The following is a 25,574-nucleotide window of genomic DNA, read 5'->3' as shown; positions in this document are numbered from 1 at the left end:
ATCCCCTGTGCTCCGAGTGTCCTTCCTGCCCATTGAGGCCACTCGGTTCACATGGTTCCTTCCACGGGCTTTCTGTGGACGTGGCAGGCGCAGCTGGGGGTGGAGGAAGGAGGCCCCGCGTTCCAGGGAGGCCTTGTGGGCGTGGGCTGCCCCACTCAATGGCCACATTGTTTGGTTTGGAGCTCAGAGGTGCGGAGGTTTGGGGACTCCACCTACAGGGACAAGGCTGCTGAGAAGCTAGAGACATTTTTGTGTCGACTGTTTAGTGTTTGGTGGCCGCTCTGTGGCCTTCTTTCTATAGACCTCTGTTGAGGAACCAGAAGCCTTTTGCCTTGTGCGCTGATGGGGTGTCCCCCTGCCCAGGGGCTGGGAGGCCTGGATGATTGTGGTACCTGTCTGTTTCCCCAGAAAGAAAGAAGCCCAGAGAGGCAAAGGGCTTGCTCTAGGCTCCACACTTCAGCCGCCTTTGTGTCTTGGAGTCAGACAGACTGGCTTTATGTCCTGGTTCTGTCCCTTACATGCTGAGGGACATGCTTTGGGGAAGCCCTTTCCTCATCAAACCTCAGCTTCCCAAACTGCAGAAGGATGAGTAAAACTGCTTCCAGTAAAGGAATGCTTAGCACGGTCCAGTATGCATTAGGTGCTCACTTATGGCAGCCATCGGCTCTCCGTTCTCTGGGGGGGGGTGGGGGAGGGGGCAGAATTGGGAGCTTCCATCCAGCTTGCTTTGCCGAATCCTGGTGTCTGCTGTGTTTGTCAGCCTTTGGCTGTTCTGCCCTGAATTCTGGGCATCTTAAGGCCGCTGACATGTTTCACTTATAATCATTCATTCATGTACCCAGTGAACACTGATCATATGCGAGCTTGAGGCTTTGCTAATATGGATGGACTTTTATAGGTATAAACTACTTATTCCATGATAAAGGGACTTTAGTTCCTCCCCTTGAGCCCTATAATGCCCATGTTGCAAATGACTTACAGCTGTTCAGAGCTTCATTTTCCAGGTGTGGAAACTGAGGACTAGAGCAAGAAAGGGGTTCTGCCAGCCCCACCGAAGGACAGTGGCAGAACTGGGACTGTGTCCAGACCTCCCGGCTCTGGCTTATTTAACTTTAGTTCCAGGAATGTTGCCAGCATTTATTTATTGAGCACCTTGGGTGTACTCAGTGCTCTTTACTGGCTTCAGGGAAGGCTGGGGAGGTAAGGGGGCCCCAGGCACAGAGCAGAATGGTGATGCCTCATCTCTGGCTTGTGCATGCCTCAGTTGTCCTGCGGGGACCACTGGTCTATGGTGGTGCCCCCCAATCCTGCTGCTCGGCCCTATGACCTGGGCTGTAAAAGTTAATGTCTAAACCCTGTGGGTGGTCCAAGCTTTTTCTTATCTGGGCTGGGACATCCCAGCTCCCTTATCTCCTGGTGAGCAAGCTCCCTTGGTATGTGTGAGCTGACCGCTGGGGCCCAGTGGGGCCCAGCGAGGGCTGGAGCCTGGAGAGAGAGGGGGGCCTTTCCCCTAACCACCCAGGGGCTGGGACTCAAGCTTTCTGTGGCTTCTTCCTTGAAGCATGAAAAGGGGGATGGGGTCACTAGGTCTGGCACATGAGCTGGGGAGATGAACAGAGCCCAGACTTGGCACCCAGATCGTCCCAGTTCAGGTCCTGGCTCTGCCCCTACTCCTTTCGTCCATTCACAGCCTTGAGAGGTATGGCTGGTTCTCTCTGGCTGGGAAGGGACCCGCTGTGCCATCACAAAAGCTTCTGTGGACTCAGCAGTCCCTTTCCGGTATGGATTGTTGGGGCCTCTCCTGCAGTCTCCCTGTCTTCTCTTTACTCAGATCTGGGTTTAATTCCATTCAGTGTTGACATCATAAAAAAAATCTGATTTTTTTTTCTTATTCTGGTTTTAGTTTGTTTGCTTTTATTAAAAAAAGAAAACAAAAAACCCCTTAATCAGAGAGACCTTAATCTCTCTGAGCCTCAGTTTCCCCATATGTAAAATTGGGAATAAAGTATCACTAACTGCTAATAACAGTTGGTAACACTTACTGAGCATAGACTCACTGTGTGCTGGGTCATGTTTTCAGATAATCCACACAAAGCATGTGGCACAGGGCCTGGCACGGAATAAGGTCTTGATTCCAGTGAAATGTCATGGCTGGGGAAACTGAGGCTGACCCCAGGTCCCTGACCTGGCAGGCACTCAGCCTGTTGAGGTTGAGGGGACTGAGTGAGCCTGTATAGGTCAAATGGCTGCATACCTGGCGTTTTCTTGGTGTGTTACTTCCAAGGGCAGAAATCACCTTGTTGTTGGTGTTTGGCCCTGAAAGGCAGATCTAGTAGAGAGGTGAGATTTTTGGTTCTGGCTTCATTGGTCTTAAGGAGTCGTGAGTTGATTGATTTGCACAGCTCTGAAGAAGCTGGTGCCGAGAGCATCCCCAGGCTGGAAAAGGAGGTGATGCCTTCTGTATTGAGCTGTGCAGCTGAGTGGTGTTTGGTGCCCCCTTCCCTGAGACCCCCTGCCAGGTGGACTCATCTCCGAGATGCGGAGGTTTGGTTTTCCGAATGAGAACTCCGGGAGCACAGGGGCTGTTTTTCACTGCCATAGCCCAAGGAACTAACATAGTATAGGGACAGGGTAGATGGGTGCCTGACGAATCCATGGTTAAGTGAATCAATGAAGGCGTGAGTGACGGGAGAGGTGATGTGACCCGCCAAGATCATGTAACGAGGCCGTGACCCTTACGCTGTTCCATGACAGCTGCTTAATCTAAACTGATGGGGAGCAAACACAGGTTTCCAGTTTCCTTTGGCCTTCAGCCAGAGAAGAAGCCAGCAGCTGCCGGCTGTCCACCATCGGGCACCCTCTGAGCGTGGGTATGGGCTCGTGTCTCCAGGGAAACAAAGCTCATGGGTGGGGAGGAGGGAGACCGGTGATGGTGAGGGAACTCCTCCTGACAAGAGGGCCCGGAAAGAGCAAGTGCATCTCTTACAAGTGCTGCTTGTATCCAAGCTCAGGCAGAGCTGCCTTCCTAAGGGAGGACAACTGTGTGAGCAGCCTGGTGCACATGGGCCAGGTTCAAATCCTTGCTCTGCCTGCACCTGCTGTGGGTTCCAGGGTAGGGTGGGAGAGGACTTCCTATCTTACAGGTCCAGTCGAAACCTTATAATAAAGATACTCAGATGTCAGCAGGGAAAATGTCCGAAGTATCGTAGATCTTCCCAGCTGTTTGGGGAGGAAGTTGGGCCCAGGGAATAGGTTATGAGGTCTTTAGTCAAAGCACTTGGTTCAAATCCTGGCCTCGTCTCTTGGTAGTTGGGGACAAGTTCCTGACTCTCTCTGTGCCTCAGTTTTCTTTATCTGGAATAGGAGGCTGATGAACAACAGCCTGTGCACCAAGTGTGGCCGCCCCTTGTGTTTGTAGATGGAGGTTTGTAGGCACACAGTGGTGCCCATTTGTTCAGGAGCCTCTGGCTGCTTTCCGGCTACAAAAGCAGTCTGCTTGTGACAGACACCGTCTGGCTACAGACCCGAAAACACCTACTTTCTCTCTCACTCTCTCCGTCTCTCTGACAAATAAATAAATAAAATCTTTAAAAAAAAATGAAAACATTTGCCATTATAATCACTTTTAAGAGTACAGGTCAGTGGCATTAGTATGGTCACAAAGTTGGGCAATTGTTCCCGCCATCCATCTCTGGAACTTTTTCATCTTCCTGAACTGAAATGGCATATTGGTACATTTGGGTGCTGTACACATTCAGAGAAACTTCTCTAGTAACAAACTATAGAAATGATCCTTGAAAGTATAGTCTTCATACCGGTATTTTAAATTAGGTAATTAATAATTATTTTGTAGGCTCCATGCCCAGCGTGGACCCCAGTGTGGGCCTTGAACTCACGACCTGATCTGAGCTGAGCTGAGTCAGATGCTTAGCCAACTGAGCCACTCACCTGCCCCAAAACTATGTACCATTAACACCAACTTCCCATTCTCCTCCCTATCCCCTGGCACTCACCTTTCTGCTCTCTGTTTCTATGAATTTGACAGCTCAGGGAAACTCACATAAGAGGGATTGTGTGTGTGCTTTTGTGGCTGGCCTATTTCACTTAGCATGTTGCCTTTGATGTACACCCATGTATTAGAATTTCCTTTTTTCAAGGCTGAATGATATTCCATTATGTGTGTGTGTGTGTATGATATGTATATACCATATTTTGTTTTTCCATTCATCTGATGATGGACGTTTGGGCTGTTTCCACCTTTTAGCTATTGTGAATAGTGCTGCTGTGAACACTGGTAGACAGATACCTGTTGAATATCCTCCTTTCAGCTTTTGGATATATATCAAGAAGTGGAAGTGCCAGATCATAAAGGATTTCTATTATGAATATTTTAAATCCTATTTTTAATTTTTAAATTCTTTTTTTTTTAAGATTTTATTTATTTATTTGACAGACAGAGATCACAAGTAGGCAGAGAGGCAGACAGAGAGAGAGAGGAGGAGGCAGGCTCCCTGTGGAGCAGAGAGCCTGATGTGGGGCTTGAACCCAGAACCCTGAGATCATGACCTGAGCTGAGGGCAGAGGCTTTAACCCACTGAGCCATCCAGGTACCCTCTATTTTTAATTTTTAGAGGAACCTCTGTACTCTCTTCCACAATGGCTATACCATTTCACATTCCTACTAGAAATGCACAAGGGTTCCCATTTCTATACATCTGTGCCAATACTTTTTTTTTTTTTTAGGATTTATTTATTTGAAAGTGAGAGAGAGAGAGAGAGAGAGAGAGAGAGCGTGCGCACAAGCAGGAGGGTCAGAGGGTAAATAAGCAGACTTCTCACTGAGGGTGGAGCCCAATGGAGGGCTCAGTCTCATAACCCCAAGATCCCTACCTGGGCCAAAACCAAGAGTCAGATGCTCAACTGCCCATGCCATGCAAGCGCCCCTCTTTTTTTTCCCCCTAAGTATTCCTGGGTTATTTTCTTCTCTTTGATGCTATTGTAAATGGAATTGTTTCCTTAATTCCCTTTTTGGATTATTTATTGTCTGCGTATGGGAACTCAACTGAATTTTGTGTGTTGTTTTATATCCTGCAACTTTGCTGAATTTGTTTTTACTGGTTGTAACAATTTTTTGTGTGTTCATAATCTTTAGGGTTTTCTACATACAAGGTCATGTCATCTGTAAACAGAGATCATTTTACTCCTCCTTTGCAATTTGCTTGCTTGTATTTCTTTTTCTTGCCTAATTGCACTGGCTAGGACTTCCGGTATTGTGTTGACTAGAAGTGAAGCAAGTGGGCATCCTTGTGTTGTTCCTAATCTTAAAGGAGAAGCTTTCAGTATTTCACCACTGAGTGTGATGTTCACTATGTTCACTGTCATGTATGGTCTTTGGTACATTGAGGTGGTTTTCTTCTTTTTAAAAAAATTTATTTATTTGAGAGAGGAAGAGCACAAGCTGGGAGAGAGGAAGAGGGAGAAGCAGACACCCTGCTGAGCAGGGAGCCTGACGTGCCCCATCCCAGGACCCTGAGATCATGACCCAAGCCTAAAGCAGATGCGTAACCCATTGAGCCACCCAGGTGTGCTGAGGTGGTTTTATTCTACTCCATATGTGTTGAATGGTTTTCTTATGAAGGAATGTTGAATTTTGTCAAAATTTTTTTCTTTTCTTTAATTTTAATTGTATTATTATTATTATTATTATTTTTAAAGTAGGCTCCATGTGCAGTATGGAACCCAATGTGGGGCTTGATCTCATGACCTTGAGATCAAGGCCTGAGCGGAGATCAAGCATTGGATGCTTAACCCACTGAGCCACCCAGGCACCCTGCCAAATGCTTTTTCAGAGTCAATTAAAATGATCTTGTTTTTTTCCTCTTTCATTCCATTAATGTGTATTACATTGACTGATCTTTGTATGTTAAACCGTCCTTTCAGGAATAAATCCCACTGTTTAATGGTGTATAATCTCTTTAATATGCTGCTGAATTTGATTTGCTAGTACTTTGTTAAGGATTTTGCATCAGTATTCATCAGGGATATTATCGTGGTAGTTTTATTTTCTTGCAGGTGTTTGTCTGGCTTTGATATTTGAGAGGGTCATACTGACCTCCTGGAATGAGTTAGATAGTACCCATTAAGATTTTCTATTTGGGGGGCACCTGGGTGGCTTGGCCATTAGGCGTTTGCCTTCGGCTCAGGTCATGATCCCAGGGTGCTGGGATTGAGCCCTGTGTTGGGCTCCCTGTTCAAGTGGGAAGCCTGCTTCTCCCTTTGCCTGCCACTCCCCCTGCTTGTGTTCCCTCTCTGTATCCCTCTCTGTCAAATAAATAAATGAAGTCTTAGGAGCACCTGGGTGGCTCAGTGTGTTAAGGCCTCTGCCTTCGGCTTGGGTCATGATCCCAGAGTCCTGGGATCGAGCCCCGTATCGGGCTCTCTGCTCAGCGGGGAGCCTGCTTCCCTTCCTCTCTCTGGCTGCCTCTCTGCCTACCTGTGGTCTCTGTCTGTCAAGCAAATAGATAGAATCTTTAAAAAAAAAAAAAAAAAAAACTTAAAAAAAAAGATTTTCTATTTTTTGTGTGATTCAGGAATTTGTGTTTTTTGTGTTTCTAGGAATTTGTCCAGGTTATCTAGTTTCTTGGGTCTACAGTTGTTCTTAGTTACTCTCTTAACAATCTTCTTTTTATTTCTATAAAATCAGTAGTAATGTCCCTGCTCATTTCTGATATTAGTAATATGAGTCCTCTCTTTTTTTTCTTAGTCAGTCTGGCAAATGGACATATGTTTTTAATTATCTTGGATGTATTATCTGGGAGCGGAATTGCTGGATCATATGGTAATACTGTGTTTAACATTATGAGGAACTGCTACCCCATTTTCTAAAGTACCTGCCCCATTTTACATTCCCCCCATCATTGTTTGAGGGTTCCAGTTTGTCCATGTTCTTGCCAACACTTCTTGTTCTCCAGCTTTTTAATTTTAGGTATCCTAGCAGCTATGAAGTGGTATCTCATTGTAGTTTTGATTAGCATTTCCCTAATGACCAATGATGGTGAGCATCTTTTCATATCCTTATCGGCCATTCTTTCTCTTTTTTGGAGAAAGATTTATTCAAATCCTTTGTCCATTTTTAAATTGTGTTATTTGTCCTCTCATTGTTGAGTTGTAAGAGTTCTTTATATATTCTGGTTACTAGGTTTTTAATCAAAATATATGATTTCCAGGTATTTTTCCCACTTTGTGGGTTGTCTTTTCACTTTCTTGATCCTGTCTTCTGATGTACAAAAGCTTTTATTGTTGGTGAAGTCCATTGTGTCTATTTTTTCTTCTGTTGCTTGTGATCTTGGTGTCAGTTCTACCCACCCGATCTCTACTAATCCCCATATACTCCTTCACGTGCACTTAGGGGTATAATATGTAATATATAGTAATATATATATTAGTATATATAGTATATATATATATACTATATATACTAATATATATATTAGTATATATAGTATATATATATACTATATATAGTAATATATAATTTATAAATATGTAAGTGTATATATTATACATATATAATATTTTTATACACTTATTTTTTGGGAAAATACTGTGATGGAGTCCATCTTTTTCTCGCTGATGATCTTTAATAATGCAAATCCCTAAAGCCTCTGAAAATACCCAGGGCTTCTCAACTCATCATTTGGTAAAGGTTTACCAAGATGCTCTTACATCCTACCCAAGCCCTTAGCTCTTTGGTTAGAGGCACAAAGAAGGAACACTGATGAGGAAGTTCAGGTTATTAAGGAGGATAAAAGAGATGATAATCCTGCCAGTTTGCTCCCCAGATATCTCTACCAGCATTTTATATTAGTTTTTGCTAGGGGGAGGCGAGATATGGCCCCAGGGTCCAGGCTTCTTGCTTTTTTGCACATTTCCATAGAGCAGTGATTCTCAAAGTATGGTCAGGGGACCAGCAACCCTTGCCCGGGTGTTTGTTAGAAATGCAAATTCTTGGACCCTACCCCAGCCAGGGGTGGGGTCCAGTGACTTTTGTTGTATTAGCAGGTTCTCCAAGTGATTCTGATGCACAGTAAAGTTCAAAGACTCCTGACATAGTGTTTTTAGCTGGTAGCACCTAGAGATTACTAGGAAAATCTTACTTGCCTAGTGAGATGGCATCCTCATCCTCCTCTTTGTTCTAATTCATCCTCATCATCTCTTGTGAAACGTGAGATCAGATGCTTTTGGTAACAAGTAACAGAAAATCTCAAACTAGCCTAAACAATGGCAGAAATTAATTGGCTTACATATTTTATTTGAAAAGTACAGGGGAAGGTCAGGTTTGAGGGGGATTTCGAGTGCGGCTCAGTAGTGCTGTGATTCTCTCTGCCCTCCTCTTTGTATCAGCTGTGTCTTCAACATAGGCTTCCCTCATGATTGCAAGATGGCTGCCTACAAGCGTCAAGGCTTTGTGCTTCCTAATTGGCTCCAGAGGGAGATACCATGGCATCCTACACCACAAAGCAGAGCTCACTAGCTTGGCTGTGCTTAGACCAGCCCTGAGCCAGCCCTTAGTGTAAGAAGCAAAGAATTTCCCTTGAATGAGTTAGGCCTCCTCTCCCCACTGAGGATGGGTGAGTCCTACTCAGCTATCCCGACTGTTTCACAAAAGTGAAGGAACCAATGCTGCATATGCAGGGGGAGGGAAGCCATCATACCTTACCCTTTTGGCTATTTGCACCAAATCCACTGTTCCTCTGCTTTTCTAGCCTTTAGAAATACCGTATCCAGGGGGGATCCTCTAAAGCAGAAACCTATCTGTAACACCGCTTTTTAAAACCCTTTGGTACCTTTCTCCAGACATACACACAGAGCTTTCAGAGTCAAGTTCATATATTTGGAGATGTTTGAATTCTAGTTCCAGGTAACATTTGTGACCCACTCTCTTCCCATTCATTTGAACTCCTTGGAACATTGTACGATTCCCCCTTCATACTCTTCCACTCTGCTTTGCCTCTGCACTTGCTGTATGCTTCCTGCAATGTCTTTGTCCTTCTTCATTTGGCAGATTTGCCCTTCAAAACCAGCTCTTCTCTGGGAGGCCCTCCAGGATGGCCACAGGATTTTAGGTGACATAGTCACGATGTGCCTGTACTGGTCTCTGCCTGTGGTCTTGGGGTAGGGACCTGTCTGGTTCATCCTGGGTCCCCCGTCCCTAGGCTTGTTATACACAGAGCTCAGATAGTGTTTGTTGATTGAATATGACTTTTATGGCCCTGCTGTACCTAGCACTGTGGAGCCCCTGGAAGACCCTTGGTTGGTGCTTATTGATGGTTTAAACTGATCACAAACCTCACTTCTCCTGGTCCTGAGAAAACCCTGAGCCCCAAGTGGCTTGCTGCTCTCAAGGGAGTGTGAAGGATGAGTTTCTGATGGTTTTAAGAAGTTGGTCCTTGGTACTTGCAGCTTTTGGAATTGGGGCTTGGTGAGGGCTTAGAGGCCTTCAGCTCTGTACCCAGGAACCCTTGATCCTGAGAAGCCTCTTTACATCCTCGGACACAGTGAGCACAGGCCTGCTGGAGCTTTCATTGTGGACAGGCATAGATCCCCCCATCCCCTGCAGCGGAATAGATGCATCTGTAGCCAAGGGCTATTTTAGGCCAGTTCTTACCATTAAAAAAAAAAAGTTTATTTCTAATATTTTTTATTAATTATTTTTATTAACATATAATGTATTATTTGCCCCAGGGATACAGGTCTGTGAGCCATCAGGCTTACACACTTCACAGCACTCACCATAGCATATACCCTCCCCAATGTCCATAACCCAACCACCCTCTCCATATCCCCCTCCTCCCAGCAACCCTCAGTTTGTTTCCCGAGATTAAGAATCTCTTATGGTTTGTCTCCCTCCTGATCCCATCTTACTTCATTTTTTCCTTTCCTACCCCCCAAGCCCCCCACTCTGCCTCTCAAATTCCTCTTATCAGGGAGATCATATGATAATTGTCTTTCTCTGATTGACTTATTTCATTCAGCACAATACCCTCTAGTTCCATCCACGTCATTGCAAATGGCAAGATTTCATTTCTTTTGATGGCTGCATTGTATTCTATCGTATATATGATCCACATCTTCTCTATCCATTCATCTGTTGATGGACATCTAGGTTCTTTCCATAGTTTGGCTGTTGTGGACATTGCCACTATAAACATTCGGGTGCACGTGCCCCTTTGGATCACTACATTTATATCTTTAGGGTAAATACCCAGTAGAGTGATTGTTGGGTCATAGGGTAGCTCTATTTTCAACTTTTTAAGGAACCTCCATGCTGTTTTCCAGAGTGTCTGCACCAGCTTGCATTCCCACCAACAGTGTAGGAGGGTTTCCCTTTCTCCACATCCTCGCCAACATCTGTCATTTCCTGACTCATTAATTTTAGCTGTTCTGACTAGTATGAGGTGGTATCTCATTGTGGTTTTGATTTGTGTTTCCCTGATGCCGAGTGATGTGGAGCACTTTTTCATGTGTCTGTTGGCCATCTGGATGTCTTCTTTGCAGAAGTGTCTGTTCGTGTCTTTTGCCCATTTCTTGATTGGATTATTTGTTCTTTTGGTGTTGAGTTTGGTAAGTTCTTTATAGATTTTGGATACTAGCCCCTTATCTAGCCCCCTATTTACAAATATCTTTCTAATATTTTTAGAACTCCTATTTGCTGATTAAAATGTGGAACATACATACAAGTGTAGACCACCTGTAATCCTTCTCTGGGTGTTGACATATGTGCTTTCATTCCGTTTTCTAGGCACGCATACTTAGTGACTTCCTAAGGTCATGAGATGCCTATTTTATTTTTATTTGTCATTATTTTATTAATTGGGATTATTTTGTTAACTAAAGCCCATGCATTTTTTTTTTAAGATTTTAATTTATTTATTTGACAGAGAGAGAGAGAGACAGACAGTGAGAGAGGGAAGACAAGCAGGGGGAGTGGGAGAGGAAGAAGCAGGCTTCCTTCTGGATAGGGAGCCCGATGTGGGACTCGATCCTAGCACCCTGGGATCATGACCAGAGCTGAAGGCAGACGCATAATGCCTGAGCCACCCAGATACCCCAACATTTCTTTCTTTTTTTTTTTTTTATTAAGATTTTATGTATTTATTTGAGAGAGAGAGAGAGAGAGAGGGAGAACATGAGCAGGGTGAGGGGCAGAGGGAGAAGCAGGCTCCCTGCTGAGCAGGAAAACCGGTGTGGGGCTTGATCCCAGGACTCCCAGATCATGACCTAAGCCGAAGGCAGGCGCTTAATGACTGAGCCACCCAGGCACCGCCGCCTTCTTCCTCCTCTTCTTTTTATTTATTTTTAAAGATTTTATTTGTTTATTTGACAGGCAGAGATCACAAGTAGGCAGAGAGGAAGGCAGAGAGAGATAGAGGGGGAAGCAGTCTCTCTGCAGAGCAGAGGGCCTGATGTGGGGCTCGATCCCAGGACGCTGGGATCATGACCTGAGCCGAAGGCAGAGGCTTTAACTCAATGAGCCACCCAGGTGCCCCTTTCTTCTTTTTTAAAAAAGATTTTATTAGAGAGTGTGTGTATGCATGAGTGGGGGTGGGAGGGGGGGATGGGGAACATGATGGAGAGGCAGAAGGGGAGGAAGAAGCAAATTCCCTGGAGAGCAGGATCCTGATGTGGGGCTCAATCCCAGGACCCCAAGATCATGACCTGAGCCAAAAACAGACACCCAACCCACTGAGCCACCCAGGTGCTCCAAACCCCATGCAGTTCTGTAGCAGTCCCCTGCAGCCTTGCCACTGACAAGCTGAAAGCTAGAGCATTAAGATCCATACAGTTGGTGGGGGGGCTCCTGAGTGGCTCATTTGTTAGGTGTGTCTGCCTGCGGGTCGGGTCTTGATACCTGGGTCCTGGGATTGAGCCCTGCGTTGGGCTCTTTGCTTGGCGGGAAGCCTGCTTCTCCCTCTCCCACTCTCCCAGCTTGTATTCCCGCCCTCACTGTGTCTCTCTGTCAAATAAACAAAAATAAAATCTTTTTTTTTTTTTTTAAAGAAAATATCCATATAATGCAACCTAGTAAGAACTATGTTATGAACGGGACCTTTTTGTTTGTTTGTTTGTTTATCACATCAAGGCACTAAGATGTGAAATTTTTTCAAGCCAAAAGGATGTCTATCCTCTATGTGAGAGGATAGGCAGTATTTACACGAAGGTTAATGGGCTATCACTCTTACACATATGTGATTAATAACAAGGAATGCTGTTCTTTCAGACTTGGACAGGATAGTCATCAAAATACTATATTGGGGTCCATATGCAAGTTGTGAAATATCATGGGTTTAATCCTGGCATGGAACCAAAAGCTGATATCTTTATTCTCGGGAATAAAACTAAAGATAAGCTCAGAGCTTCTCAGCAGCCAAAGCCCTCTGTCAATCAATCAGTCAGTCAATCAGTCAATAAATTTTTAAAAATTACAAAAGGGAAGTGCATGGGGTCATGGAGCTCTTGAACTGCGGAAGAAGGAAGGATTGGGAGGATGCTCAAGCTCTCCTAGTGCTGAACCCTGGAGAGGCTGGTCAGAGGGACCTTGTGCAAGGGTGTTGTGTAAGGGAAGGTTTCACTAACAGAGGCAGGAAGTGCCCGGGTTTGACCACCGATTGCACTGACTCTTGATGATAACAGCGGGCATGCAGATGGGCTGTAGTTCTAGGAAGGCATAGATTTGTGGGAAACCTGAGTAACATGGTCTGAGTGTGACAATGGCTGGTAGTTTTGTTTGCAAGAGATTCAACAGGAAAGAGCGTGTTGGTTGCTGTGGCTTGGTTGTTGTGCTTTTGTGTCGAGAATCTCATTTTACAGCCTTGACATTGGAGGTAGAAGTTAGTGCCATTTTACAGATGAAATTGAGGCTCGGGGAGATTCAGTCACTTAATCAGGGTCACAGAGCCGATTAAGAGGCAGGACTTGAATTCAAGTTCATCTTGTCCTTTTCAACTTCAGGCTGTTGGAGAAGGGGGAAGTGCCTGAGCCTGCGGGTGTGTTCACTGTGTGGGTGGAGTTGGGCCTGTTCCCTAAACACCACCTCATCCAGTCCTTGCCAGTCACTTGGGTGATCCTGAGTATCCTTCCATTCTGCAGAGATGGGGGTCATTACCCAAGGGCACACATAGTAAGGGCTGGAGAGGCAGAGCAGGGGCTCCTGACCTGGGTTTGGTGGTAGCCTGGGCTGGTGGCGCGGGGGAACTTCAGTGTTCGAGAATTCAGTAGAATTACATGCAAACGTGTTCCTGTTTGCATTTTTCTGGGTGAGAAGAGAGAGGATATCTTTCATGGAGTTTCAAAAACCAACACAAGAACAGAAAAATCCCAGACATTTTAGCTTAAGGAAGTAGTCTTAGAAACAGTTTGTACTGACTGAGCCCCATCTGGGTCCCTGTTGCCCAGCAAGGCTTGTATGACCTGTCATTCTGGTGGGGTTTGGGTGCATATCCCCCCATCATACAGGCTGCTCGGATAGTAAGTGGTTTTGCCTAATGACCATTTTGCTTCTTTTCCACATTGCCTTTCATGGCTGGGGCTGGACTTTTCTAGTAGTTTGTAGGATTTTTTTTTTTTTTTTTTGCCTCTGGAGCTGAGAATTCTTGAGAGGCAGAACAAGAGGCAGTCCTGCAAGAGGCCTGTGCCTCTGTCTGGGTCACGTCTGTTCCCTGACCGCTGGGAACATGTCTAGTTGGTTGGTGGTTGGTTAAACGAAACAGTAAATGAATGAATGAATGAATGAGTGAGTGAGTGGGAAAAAGAAATACCTTATCTCACTCTTTTGGGTTGTAGGACATTAATCATCTCTGATGGCTTTTTTCCAGGGTCACTGTAGTGTTAGAAGTTCCTGGGGAGTACTGGCCAGGCATGACTGGAGTTACCCTGGGCGCCTCAGAGGCCACATCCTTCCTTCCTGGCAGGAGGTGGTGTGAGAGCTGGCAGTGTCCCGTACGTGGCTCTCTCCCCTGGCGTGGAGCCTCCTGCAACAGAGTGTAGGCCTGTCTCCTGGAGGCCCCGCCCTATGTTGCTGCCCCCAGTATCTTGTATCCTAAAGTCTCTGACCCCCTCTTTTTTTTTTTTTTTTTAAAGATTTTATTTATTTGTCAGAGAGGGAGAGCTATGGAGAGCACAAGCAGGGGGGACGGCAGGCACAGGGAGAAGCAGGCTCCCCGCTGAGCCAGGAGCCCGATGTGGGACCTGATCCCAGGATGCTGGTACTGTGACCTGTGCCGAAGGCAGCTGCTTAACTGACTAAGCCACCCAGATATCCCTATCCATGGCCCCGTTCTTGACCTGCTGTGGTTTCTTGCATCCAGATGTAGCCCATCCCCCAAATATAGCCCAGTGGTGGGGCCCGGTTAAAAACCATGTTATCAGCGGCCGCATCTTCTGGCTGAGAAAATGTGCTCCGTTGAAGTCACTTGCCCAAAGCCCTAGCTAGAGAACGGTGGCCTGGGGACCTGGGTCCAGCCCTGCATCACTGCATCCGTATTTTACATTGCCAGGAAGTCTCTGGAAGGTCTGCCACAAGATGGAGACTCATGGAAACACTGAGGCCACTCCTCCCTCCTCTGGCTGGAGAGTGGCTCTGGCCCAGCGGGTATGGCTGCGGTTTTCTTTCCCATTGCGAGAATGACGGGCCCCACTGCACGGTGCCTGCCTCTGCCAAGTGGATTTGGAGGGACTTTGCGAGCAAGCAGGGCCAGGGCCTGGAAGTGGGAGGAGATTTCAGGAGTGTGTGCTGTCCTTGGTGAGGCTCTTGCCCCTCCCCGCCTGCTCGCTTCCATCATCTCAGGAAGAAGCAGCATCTTTGCACATGTGATAGGAGCTCAGGGTAAGCGAGAAGGAGTGAGGATGGGGGAGAGCAAGAGAGGGGGCCCTGGCTTGACACCAATGGCACTTTGCAGTCTTCTTGTCCTTCTGTGGCCCCTGTGCGGGGCTGGGAGCCCCTTGAGGGCCTGGGTGTCTGGTTGTTCTCTGGGACCTGCTACCTACTGGGTGTGTGATGAATGAAGGAACGCATGTATAAATGAATGACCGGGGGAGTTAAGAAAACTTTCTAGTGCAGGACTTCCACTAAATAATTTGTGGCCTTGGTCAATCCCATCCCCTTTCTGGGCCTGGATTTCTTCTGCACCTGAGCTGGTCTTCAAGGTGCCGTTCCAAGCCAGCGAGGGCCCTGGCCTCTAGAAGATGGAGGAGAGGCAAGAGATGGGTGCTTGGATTCCACGAGGGCTCAGCTGGCTTGGATGTGGGCAGAGGGGTCCTCTGAAACTGCTGGTTATGGAGTTTAGGAAGTGGGGAGCTGGCAGGTGGGGACACAGGAGGAGGGGAGGAGCGGGGAGGGGGCAGGTCTGGTGGCAAATGCTGTTTGTGCTGTTTGTGCTGTGGGTTTCCACGGCAACTTTTTTTTCCCCCTGAAAAATGCCCAGCAATAGCTCTGGATTATAGAGCCTCCTGTGTGGGTTGGGGTCAGATTAGGGGAGTGTAGACTGGACAGGCCCTGGGGCAGGAGGAGGAGAGGCCATCGAGCCAGGGCATTGGGTGCTGCCTGATCCTGCCAGGACTGGGGTTGATCCTGGGTTCTGTGCCCCGCTCATTGTTATTTTGCCTTGTGTCTTCTGCAGATCATGATCGAGTTCTGTCCTGGGGGAGCCGTGGACGCCATCATGCTGGGTGAGTCTTCCAGTGCAGTGGTGCTGGGGCTGGGACTGATGTCTTTCACTCCCTTCTCCCCAGCAAGTCACATGGCCTGTTTGAATACCTTTATGCTCAGTCCCCTTTTGGAAGCAGGGGCTCGGTTCCTGGAGAGAACGCAAGTGCTCATTAGAAAACCAGCTCTTCCTGTTTGAAAAGAAGGCCTTGTGTCCTTGAGCTGGTCACTCACCCCCTCAAGCCTTGTTGGCCATAAGATGGGTGTGCCCCACCCCACAGCACCCTTAGGAGGTGAAAATGAGACCCCTGAGGGAGGTTCTTTGAAAAATGGGGCCCCGCCCATTTTGTAAGAGCTTAATGGGGCTGTTACTGGGTTTTGATATCCCATACAAGCTTGAACAGTTGTGAATAGTCACCGTGTGACAGAGACTGGTGGGTCCTTTTGTTTATAGGATCCAAGTGTTTCTATTTTATTCCTGACCAGATTGACACTTTAGAGGGGTTAAGGAGCTGGCTGAGAGTCCCATAGCAGGACTGAGATGGGAGCCTGTGTCTTGCTGGCCTGATGGGCAGTGAGTGAGGAGAGGCCAGGGTTCTGGGGCCCCAGAACATTGAGAGGCAGGCCCAGGCTTGTGAGGCGGCTCTGGAGAGGGGAGGTTTTCTGTATTACATAGAACCGTTCAGCCACTCTTTTGTTATATTTCCCCCGAGTTATCTCAGGAATCTCCTGGGTTTGTGGCAGCCCTTCCCAGAGCTATGGAAATGCTGGCCTTCCGTGCAGGGCCCCTTACCACTCCCAGGGGTCTTGGGGAGGTGGTGACGGTGGGTGACTGGATGTGAGTACTTATGATACAACCTTTGGGTGTTCCTTCTTTCAGCAGAGACTGCCTTTGAAGATTTTCATTGTTCTAGGTAGAATTAAACAAAATATAAATGGTGGTCTTGTATGAGTTGAGATTCTCTGTTATAAGGTGATCAAAGAATGTTTAAATTGGTTTAGTGGGGAAAAAAGGTGGGAGATGTGGGAGGGGGAAATTTATTTGTACAAATAACTAAAAAGTTCAAGGGTTTCTGGCTTCAGGCATAGGTTGATCTAGGAGTTCTTTTGTTGTTGTTGTTTATTTTGTTTTTGTTGGGTGGGGGTGTTTAACGTTCTCAGAAGAACTTGGTTTCTTTCTCCAACTCTTGGCCCCACTTTTCTCTGTGTTGGTCCCATTCTCATGATAGCTTTCTGTTCATGGTGACAAGGTGGCTGTAGGAGCTCCAGCAATCATATTTGGATTCTAAACAGCAGGATAGAAGAAGGGAGGGTGGGCCAACTTGATAAACACACACCCCATTTCCACTTTTTACAGGAGCTGCTACAGAAGCCCCACATGACACTTCCATTTACATCTCATTGGCACATCTGAACAGCACATAGCTGGAAGAGAGGCTGGGAAATGTGGTCGTCTTGCTGGGTGGTCATGTGTTCAGATACTAAAAAAGAAAGGCGAGTGGGAGCCGCGTAGCAGCTTCGGCCTCTTCAGGTGTACAGCTTAGCTCAGTGAGGCCTGCGGGAGTATGTCAGAGATGGAAGAGGCGTTTATACATACCACGTCCTTGACCTCATTCATAAGTGGGGCAGGACCCACTAATTATGAATGAGCTGTGGCTCAGCCTGCAGGCACTTTTACTCTCTTGCTCCCTGTTTCAGTTCTCCTGGTGGATCTGACTGCTCCAGCCCCAGGTGGTTTTCTCCCTATTGGTGGCAGCGGTTAAAGGAACATCGCCACCAGCATTCTAGAAGTCAAGGTGGAAGAAGAGAAGGTGGGATGGGGAGACCTGACAAGATGAGACCCGGCCCTGGTTGCAGCTATGTGATGAGGAATGGACTCTCCCACAGATGCCTGCCCTGCTTAGACGGACTTTCTGCCCTTAGTATCTCCCCATCACTCTGCAGAGTCACACAGAGTGATGATCCTGGGCTTGGGGTCCAAGAGACCTGGGGTTCATTCTAGGTTCCTCTGCGGGGTAGCTGTGGGGCGCTGGGCTGGCCCCTTTGCTAGACGAGGAGAATACACGTAGTGTGTTACTGTATGGCCCCTGTAGTTAGTTAACACCCAGTGTTTGCTCTGATCTGCTTGGCCTTACTTTGCCAGCTCTTAAACATTTGGCTCTCAGCCCTCCTCTGGAAGAAGGGGGTTTGTCGGGGGGGACTGGCTGGGGTTTCAAACAGACGCAGGATTCATCTGCAGTGTTGCAGATTTTTTTAATAGGAAGAAAATATTCATTTATTGCTGTGTAATCAAAAATTAATCTGAAGAACTTAATCTGTATGATTCCAATTATAAGACATTCTAGAGAAGGCAAGACAATGGGGACAGAAATCAAAGTAGTGACAGCTCAGGGGCTGGGGCTGGGGGTGAAGTGTTGATCACACACAGATTTGGGCGAGTGATGGAAACATTCTGTATCTGAATCCTGGTGGTAGTTACGTGATTAGATATGTTTGTCTAAATTTGTAAAATTGTACATCTAAACAAAAATGAATTTTACTGTCAATGAATTATATCACAGCAGACTGGGCTTAAAAAAGGCCTACTACCTTACTGTATTGGGTCACTGTGAAAATTAAATCAAAGAATGCATCGAGTCTCTAGCTCCATGCCTGGTACGTTGGTAAAGGCTCAGAAAATGGTGACCCTGGGGCCATCACCATCATCAGCACCCCCACCACCACTGTGCTTATCTGATTTTATTTATGTAGAGAAATCAGCCACGAGCAAGTCACATTTTGACATCTAAAAAAATTGCAGAGAATCTAGCATAATCTCAGGACCAGCGTAACAGTAATTCCCTCTTACTAACTGTCCTTTGTACTGAGGAGTAGCCATGCTTTATGGCTGGAGCCCTGCCTACCTCTCTTGTCAGCATCCCATTTTATGGATTAGATGAAGGCCCAGATATGTGGAGCACTTTCGAGAAACCGTATAGCTAATAAGGGGCAGCTCCTCTGTTCAGGCTCAGACTGGGTGGTCCTGATGCAGCCCCCCCACGGGTCTGAGTCTGTCCATGGTTTGTGGGGACATGGGAGTTAAGGATGATGCCACAGGGAGGGACAAGGGTTATGTAGACCCCAGAGAGGGACCCTTGTTAGGGTGTGGGGCCAGGCTTCCCAGGGCAATGCTGCTGGCTTCTCCAGCCTGTCTGGTGTATTTTCCCCAAGCCTGCAGGATCTGTCCTGGAGGATTTCTGGCCAGATGTGGTAGTGGGAGGGGACAGAAGGGGAAGTGCTCTTTTAGTCAGGGGGAGGTCTGGCAACAGTGCCCTGGCTGGCTGGCCCTGGAGCCTGCGGCCCGAGGACCCCGCAGGCAGAGCAGTGGAGGCTCACTTCAGCACAGGTGGCTTGATGGAAACAAGCACTAAGTAATCACGATGACCAGCAGGTCATTGAGCTCAGGGTGTGGACCTCGAGTCTTCTCATGCCCTCCCTCTCTCTCCACCCACTCAGTCCCCCTTCTGTCGTTCTCACCTCCCTCAGCCATTGCGTGGGGAATGCTTCCTCTCCGAAGCCTTGGCTGGACACGACAATGACGGCCCTTGGCCAAGCTCCCCGCCTGCTCCTGCTCCACTGCTAGCTCTTCCCTCAACCCCGCTAAGGAGAATTTCTTAATTGCAAGAATCAGATTGTCTCTGCCTGCTTAGAAAGCCTCCCCTGGACTGCCCATTGCATTTCAATTAAAGTGTAACCTTCAGAGATCGCCTTTGAGGTTCTGCACAATTAGGTCCTTCCGACCTCTGACCTCAATTCACTTTCCCCTTACCTTCCCCTTTAGTCAAAAAGGGTCCTTTGCACATGCAGTGCGCCTTGTGTGGAAAACTCTTTGTGCCCCCACCCACTCAGAGAAGGGCCCTAAGGATCTCTAAGCGGACACTGGGATGTGCCGCCATGCGTGTGTCTCCCCGACCAGCACACAGAGGCTCTTGACGACAGCCTTCCCACCAGCCCTTCACCTCCCAGTTCCACCAGCCGCCAGCACACATTTCTTTAATACCAGCCCGTGTCAGCCTCCAGGCCTTTGCTTCTGCTGCTTCCTTGACCTGGAATGGCCTGGAATGACTTGGAATGCCCTAGCCCCACCTTTCCGCCTCTCAAACACCTGTTCTTCCTACAAGACACAGCTTGAATGCCCTTACTTCTGGGGAGCCCGCTCATTTCCAGGCAGAAGGGCTTGCTGCCCAGCCTGCCCGTCCCCAGCCCCCATCCAAATCCCACTCTGTTCTGAGCTTGGCTCACCGTTCCCGTGCCCCTCTCAGTGTCCCTGCGCCAAGCATGGAGCCTGATATGGAGTGAGTTTCCCCTCACTGCCCGGTTGCAGAAGGGATCTTGCCTCTTGGAAGGGTTTCGTTGATGAACCTGAGCTCTGAAGCAGGCTGGCTGGCTTGAATCTGAGATCTGTGAATTTCTACCTATGTGACCTTGAGCAAGTGTGTTGATCTCTCTGAACCTTGGCTTCTTCATCTGTCAACTGAGGTAATGACCATGCCTGCTCCATAGGGTGACAATGAGGACAAAATAGGTAACATGGGAAGTACTTGGAAGTGAACTTGGTACACAGTCAGTGATCCGTGATGCTTGCTGCATTTGTATTTCTTGGACCTGGCACAAGCCTGACATGCAGCCTGCCTGCAGTGAGTGTGTGCTGAGTTGACAGTGGTTCTCCTCTCTTTCCAGAGCTAGACAGAGGCCTCACGGAGCCCCAGATTCAGGTGGTTTGCCGCCAGATGCTAGAAGCCCTCAACTTTCTGCACGGCAAGAAGATCATCCACCGGGACCTGAAAGCTGGCAATGTGCTGATGACCCTCGAGGGAGACATCAGGCTGGGTAAGGGGTGTCTGTGGGTGAGGATGGGAAGGCAGACCCCACAGTGCCTGCTGGGGGTCATCAGCCCGGCCTCTGCGGGCAGGAGGGAGTATGTGTGAGATCCTCACTCCCATGCTGGCCCAGGCTGTCTTACCTGCCCTGGGCCACAGAGCGCACTGGTTCTCAACTGAGGGCGATTTTGTCCCCCAGGGATGTTTGGCAGTGTCTAGAGCCATCTTTGTTTGTTACAGCTAGGGCCAGGGGAGACTCTTGGCATCTGGTGCGTAGGGGCAAGTGATACTTGATGTCCTGCAGTGCACAGGACAGCCCCTTGCCACACAGGGATCCCGCTGGTGAGGCTGGCTTGCGAGGCTGGCTTGCACTGTGGGAGGTGCTGGTCTGACCCTTTTGGTCCTGCTAATGATCAAGAGAATTTGAGTGAGCGCAGTGGACAGAGGGATGAGTCCGCCTCCATTCACAAATAGAAAATAGTACATCAGACTTGAGCTTTTTAAAATCAATATAAAATGTATCATCTTAGCTTTGAAGGACACAGGTCAGGGGCATTAAGTACATTCACGCTGTTCGGCAACCATCACCAGCATCTGTCTCCATAAACTTTCCATCATCCTAAACGGAAACACTGTCCCCATTAAACACTCAGCCCCACCCAAGCCCCAGCCCCTGGCAGCCTCCATTCTGCTTTCTTTGTCAGATTTTGACCACTCTGGGGACCTCATATAAGTGCAGTCATTTGTACTTTGGTGTCTGATGTATTTCACTCAGCGTCCTCTCCTCAGGGTTTATCCCTGTTGTAGCAGGTGTCAGAAGTTTTGTGTTTCTCATACTTTAAAAAAAAATTTTTTTTTTAAATTTTTATTTATTTACTTAAGAGAGAGAGAGAGAGAAAACGATAGAGGTCACGGAGGGAGAAGGAGAAGCCGACATGCTGCCAAGTGGGGAGCCTGATATGGGGGCTCCATCTCAGGACCCTGACTGAGATCATGACCTGAGCCAAAGGCAGACGCTTAACCGACTGAGCCACCCAGGCGTCCCTATACTTTTTTTTTTTTACCAAAATAACACACACATGCTTCCTTGCTCCCACCACCACCTTTCCTCGTCCATTTCCAGGGATGACACTTTTAACTCTTTTCATGTTTCCTCTTGCATTGATAAATAATGTACTTGTCATGCTTTTTCTTAAGTAATGATCTTTATTGTGTGATGAAAAAATAATGAAGGTTTATTAAATAAAAGTTACATAGTACAGGAAGGCTTAGAGGGGAAAACCAGGAAGTACCTCCAATCTCATTATTTAGTTGTTGGCACTGGTGGTCATCCCAGATAAGGTCTGCGTCTCTGCCAGTGGGAGGATGTACAGAGAGGTGCTGGCAGTGGTATTAATGGCAGAGAAGAGGATATGCTCTTATTTACCAGTTGGACTGCATTCCACTCTATTTTCTAGTAATTCCTTCCTGGTAGCGAAAGTATTCATTCATCTGCACACCCCCGCCCCTCAACCCTCTCCTTCCAACATCGGAGTGTCACTGTTGTCGTTCCTCTAGTGGAACCTTTGTGGCTTTGAGGAACATTTGAATTCTGTCAAGAATTATGACAGACTGCACCAGTGTTGAGTCTGTGTGAGGACTACAGGGATGGGCATGAGGGTTGGCACAAAATGGTACAGTACAATCAAGGACATCTTCCCTGCAAGAGGGCAGCTCCCAACACCCTTGCTTGGAGGGCTCTGAGGCTCAGATAGGGTGGGGACCTACCTGCCTTGGGTCACAGAGCTAAGCAAGGACAGAGCCAGAGCTGATCCCAGGGCCACTGGCTCACTTCTCAGGTATGGCCCACATCAGTGCACTCACTTCCGTGTGTACTTGGAGCGGATGGATGGGTTAGGGAAGGGCTGGCCGTACAAAATGTATGCAAGGCTGGTAGGTTCTCAGATTTAGTTCATCTTAGTGCTTTGGAGGCTCCGACACTCACATGGCTGGGTATAACCCAGGATTTCTGTCTGGGGTGGGGCCCAAGAACTTGCCTTCCTTTCCTCCCCTCTCCTCTTCTTTTAAGATTTATTTATCAATTTGAGAGAGAAAAAAAAACATGTTGGGGGAGACACAGAGGGAGAGAATCTTCAAGCAGACTCCCTGCTGGGGGTGGAGTCGGGCATAGGGCTCCATCCCACCACCCATGAGATCATGACCTGAGCTGAAGCCAAGAGTTGGATGCTGCACTGACTGAGCCCCCTAGGCACCCCTTGCATTTTTTTTTTCAACATTTCTTTTCTTCCTTCCTTATGAGCTGGGACCAAAGGCTGGGCAGAGGGAGAGGAAAGAAAGAATCTCAAGGACGCTGATGCAGGGCTCGACCCTAGGACCCTGAGATGATGACCTGAGCCAACATTAGGAGTTGGATGCTTAATCAGCTGAGCTACCCAGGCACCCCAGAACTTGCATTCTAATAAGCTCCCACTTGCAGCTGATAATGGGGGCACACTTTGGTAAGCACTGCTTTCACCCCCCACTATCCATGTGCAGCATCAGCATTAGCTGGGAGCTTGTTAAAAATGCTCTGTCGTCCGGAGGGTATGGTTGGTTCTGTCTTGAAACCAGCAGTATGAAGAAGTTTCTCATTTCGGGCACAAGAGGGTCGCACTCTGTTCTGTGTCCCAAAGACTGGAAACCCTGATTCATGGAGGGTCTGTGCCTTTTGGGGTTCAGCTCACATCCATGCGGCTGTTCTCCCTCCTTGTTCATTCTTTCACCGGGAATGGTTAAGAGCATGCACTCTGTAGTCAGGGAGTTCAGAGTTCAAATCCCAAGTCTGCCTCTAGGTCTGTGACCTTGGAAAAGTCATTTAACCATGCTGTTTTTCCATTTTCTTATCTGTAAAATGAGAGTGATGATAGAATGTCTGTCACAGGGTCAGGAGGCCAGTTACAAGAAAGTACATGTGTAAAGCCCTCTGTAAAGCCCAGCTGTAATTTACTATTGTTTCCTTTAGTGTCTGCTGTGTGCCAAGCCCTGTGCTGGGCAAGGAGGGGAATGAGACCCTAGTCCTTCTACTCTGCAGAGTTCTCAGGTAGTGGGGAGGTAGAAGGGAGCCTCAGGGCTGGGGAGGGCTGGGGAGGGAGATGGTGCTGGGGTAGGGAGTGTAGGGAGAGGGCTGATCTGTTCTTCCAAGAACCTGGGCCTGGAGGTTTGGGTTTGGAAGAGACTTTGAGGGGAGGATAGTTTGAGCTGAGTTATGAAAGGTGGATAAGGATTTGCCAGGTAAACCAGATTGGACAGGGGAGTCCAGGAAGAGGAAGCCTGGTGGGCAGGAGCATGGAGATGAGAAACAGGGTATTTTGGGGGACTGATAATACAAGTAGTGCATGTTTATTGGGTTTATGGAGCCCCCACTAGATGCCAGCCATTAGAGGAGGCACTTTCTAGGCACCTCATTCAATCGGCACTCCAGGGGTATTGGGCAGGGGTGTGGGGAGGGTAGGGACTCTACCAGCCCAGAAGAGGCCACTGAGAAGCAGTAGTAGGGTTGGGCCTCAGGTCTTCCTGACTCCTCAGCCCCCATGGACAGGCTCCTTCAGGGGTAGAGTGTGGGTGGCTGGGGAGGGGCCTGGTTGGGGAGTGCCTAGCCTTTAGGCTCAGGGAGTTTATGGAGGGCAGAGAAGAGAATCCCTTTGAATCTGCAGGATTCGAAGGAAACCTTCAGCTCAGCCTTCAAGAACTTATCACTTGGAGGAGGCAGAACACAGCAAACCCTGGTCAGGAGCAGCCAGTCAGCGCAGGGAAGCCCTGGCAGGGACAGGGATGGAGGGAGGGGCCCAGCAGCCTCGGGCTGAGATATCCCTGGGGGTGCTCATTTCCCATTTCCATGCCCCCCCTTAAACACCCCCTAAATCTGGAGGGTGCTGACATGCTGAGCAGACTCCAGAATCTCACTCAGAGCTTAGCAGCGGGTGGGATGGAAGCAGATGGGTGCATCGGGTTTCCAAATGACTTGGCATATGCAGTTGAGAAAACCAGGAAGCCAATCAGAAAGGAAAAAAGTTCAGAGAGAGTTGAGGGTGAGTATTTACACAATTCTGCTGAGCTCTGGGAGTGGTGGGGTGCAGGCCTGCTGAGGCCTGTTGTTCTGTTTTGGAAAATCCCCCTTCCCCCTTGGCCTGGGATCTGCAGCCTGACGGAGCAGTGGAGGAGGCCTGGGGGAAAGGGTGACAGTTTCCTAGTGTCTTGGAACTGTCTTGGGCCCCTGAGCCCCCCTGCCCCATGTCTTTATATAACTCAGGGATACAGAAGAGAATTGCTTAGCAGATCTTTCTCCCAAGTAAGGGAGTCACTTCGTTGGAGACCATAGCTGTGCTGCTCCCTGGAGTGGACATAGAATGAAGAAGTGGCAGGGTGAGCTGAGCAAAGCGGGGGTTCTAGGCACACACAAGCCTGGTTCAGATCCTGGCTCTGCCACTTTGAGCTGGAGAAACATATTTAATACCAAGCCTCAGTTTCTTCATCTGTGCAATGGGTGTAACAGCAGTTTCGCCTCACAGGGCTACTGTGACCACTAGGGAGAGTGTACAAAGGACTGGCATGGGTATCAGACTTCCTTGAGATTCATTTGATAGTTGCCAAGTAAAGCTCAAGTTCTAGCTCTGAATGGACGTGAAGCAGTTCTTGATGACTGGTAGGAATGCACTAGTGTGGAGAGCAGGGAAGAGGGTCTGCGCCCTGAGATGGTTGGGATATGAAGTTGGGGGGTGGACTTTGAAGTCTGAAGACCTGCACTCTTGTCCTGAATCTGCCACTTCGCATTAGAGGACCTTGGGCAGTCACTTAAGACTTTGGAGCCTCGACTTCTCAAACTCAGGGGTGTGGTAATCCGTTCCTGCCTCACAGAGTTGGTGTGACAAGTTAGAGTGTATGCAAAGCATCTGTGGGTGTCCAGCACATCGGAGAGGTGGGCGATGTTGGGCCTAGGAATGTCTCAGAGAAGCTGCCATGAGAGAGAATGTTCC

At 48.0% G+C, this 25,574-nt stretch overlaps 1 protein-coding gene and 1 pseudogene across 1 annotated transcript in view; one reads left to right on the top strand and one right to left on the bottom strand.

Moving 5' to 3' along the window:
- Positions 1–25,574, top strand: part of STK10 (serine/threonine kinase 10) — a 119,260-nt gene that overhangs the window by 36,826 nt on the left and 56,860 nt on the right. The window contains exons 3-4 of the mRNA XM_059174299.1: positions 15,678–15,726; positions 20,423–20,572. Of these exons, the coding sequence (XP_059030282.1) occupies positions 15,678–15,726; positions 20,423–20,572 (199 nt within the window). The remainder of the gene's footprint in view (positions 1–15,677; positions 15,727–20,422; positions 20,573–25,574) is intronic.
- Positions 3,712–3,810, bottom strand: LOC131832755 (small nucleolar RNA U3; annotated as a pseudogene).

The sequence above is a fragment of the Mustela lutreola genome, chromosome 5, assembly GCF_030435805.1.
Source record: "Mustela lutreola isolate mMusLut2 chromosome 5, mMusLut2.pri, whole genome shotgun sequence".
In the NCBI taxonomy this organism is placed as follows: Eukaryota; Metazoa; Chordata; class Mammalia; order Carnivora; family Mustelidae; genus Mustela; species Mustela lutreola.
The sequence above is the reverse complement of the archived record's forward strand: the minus strand, read 5'-3'. Positions and strand labels throughout refer to the sequence as shown.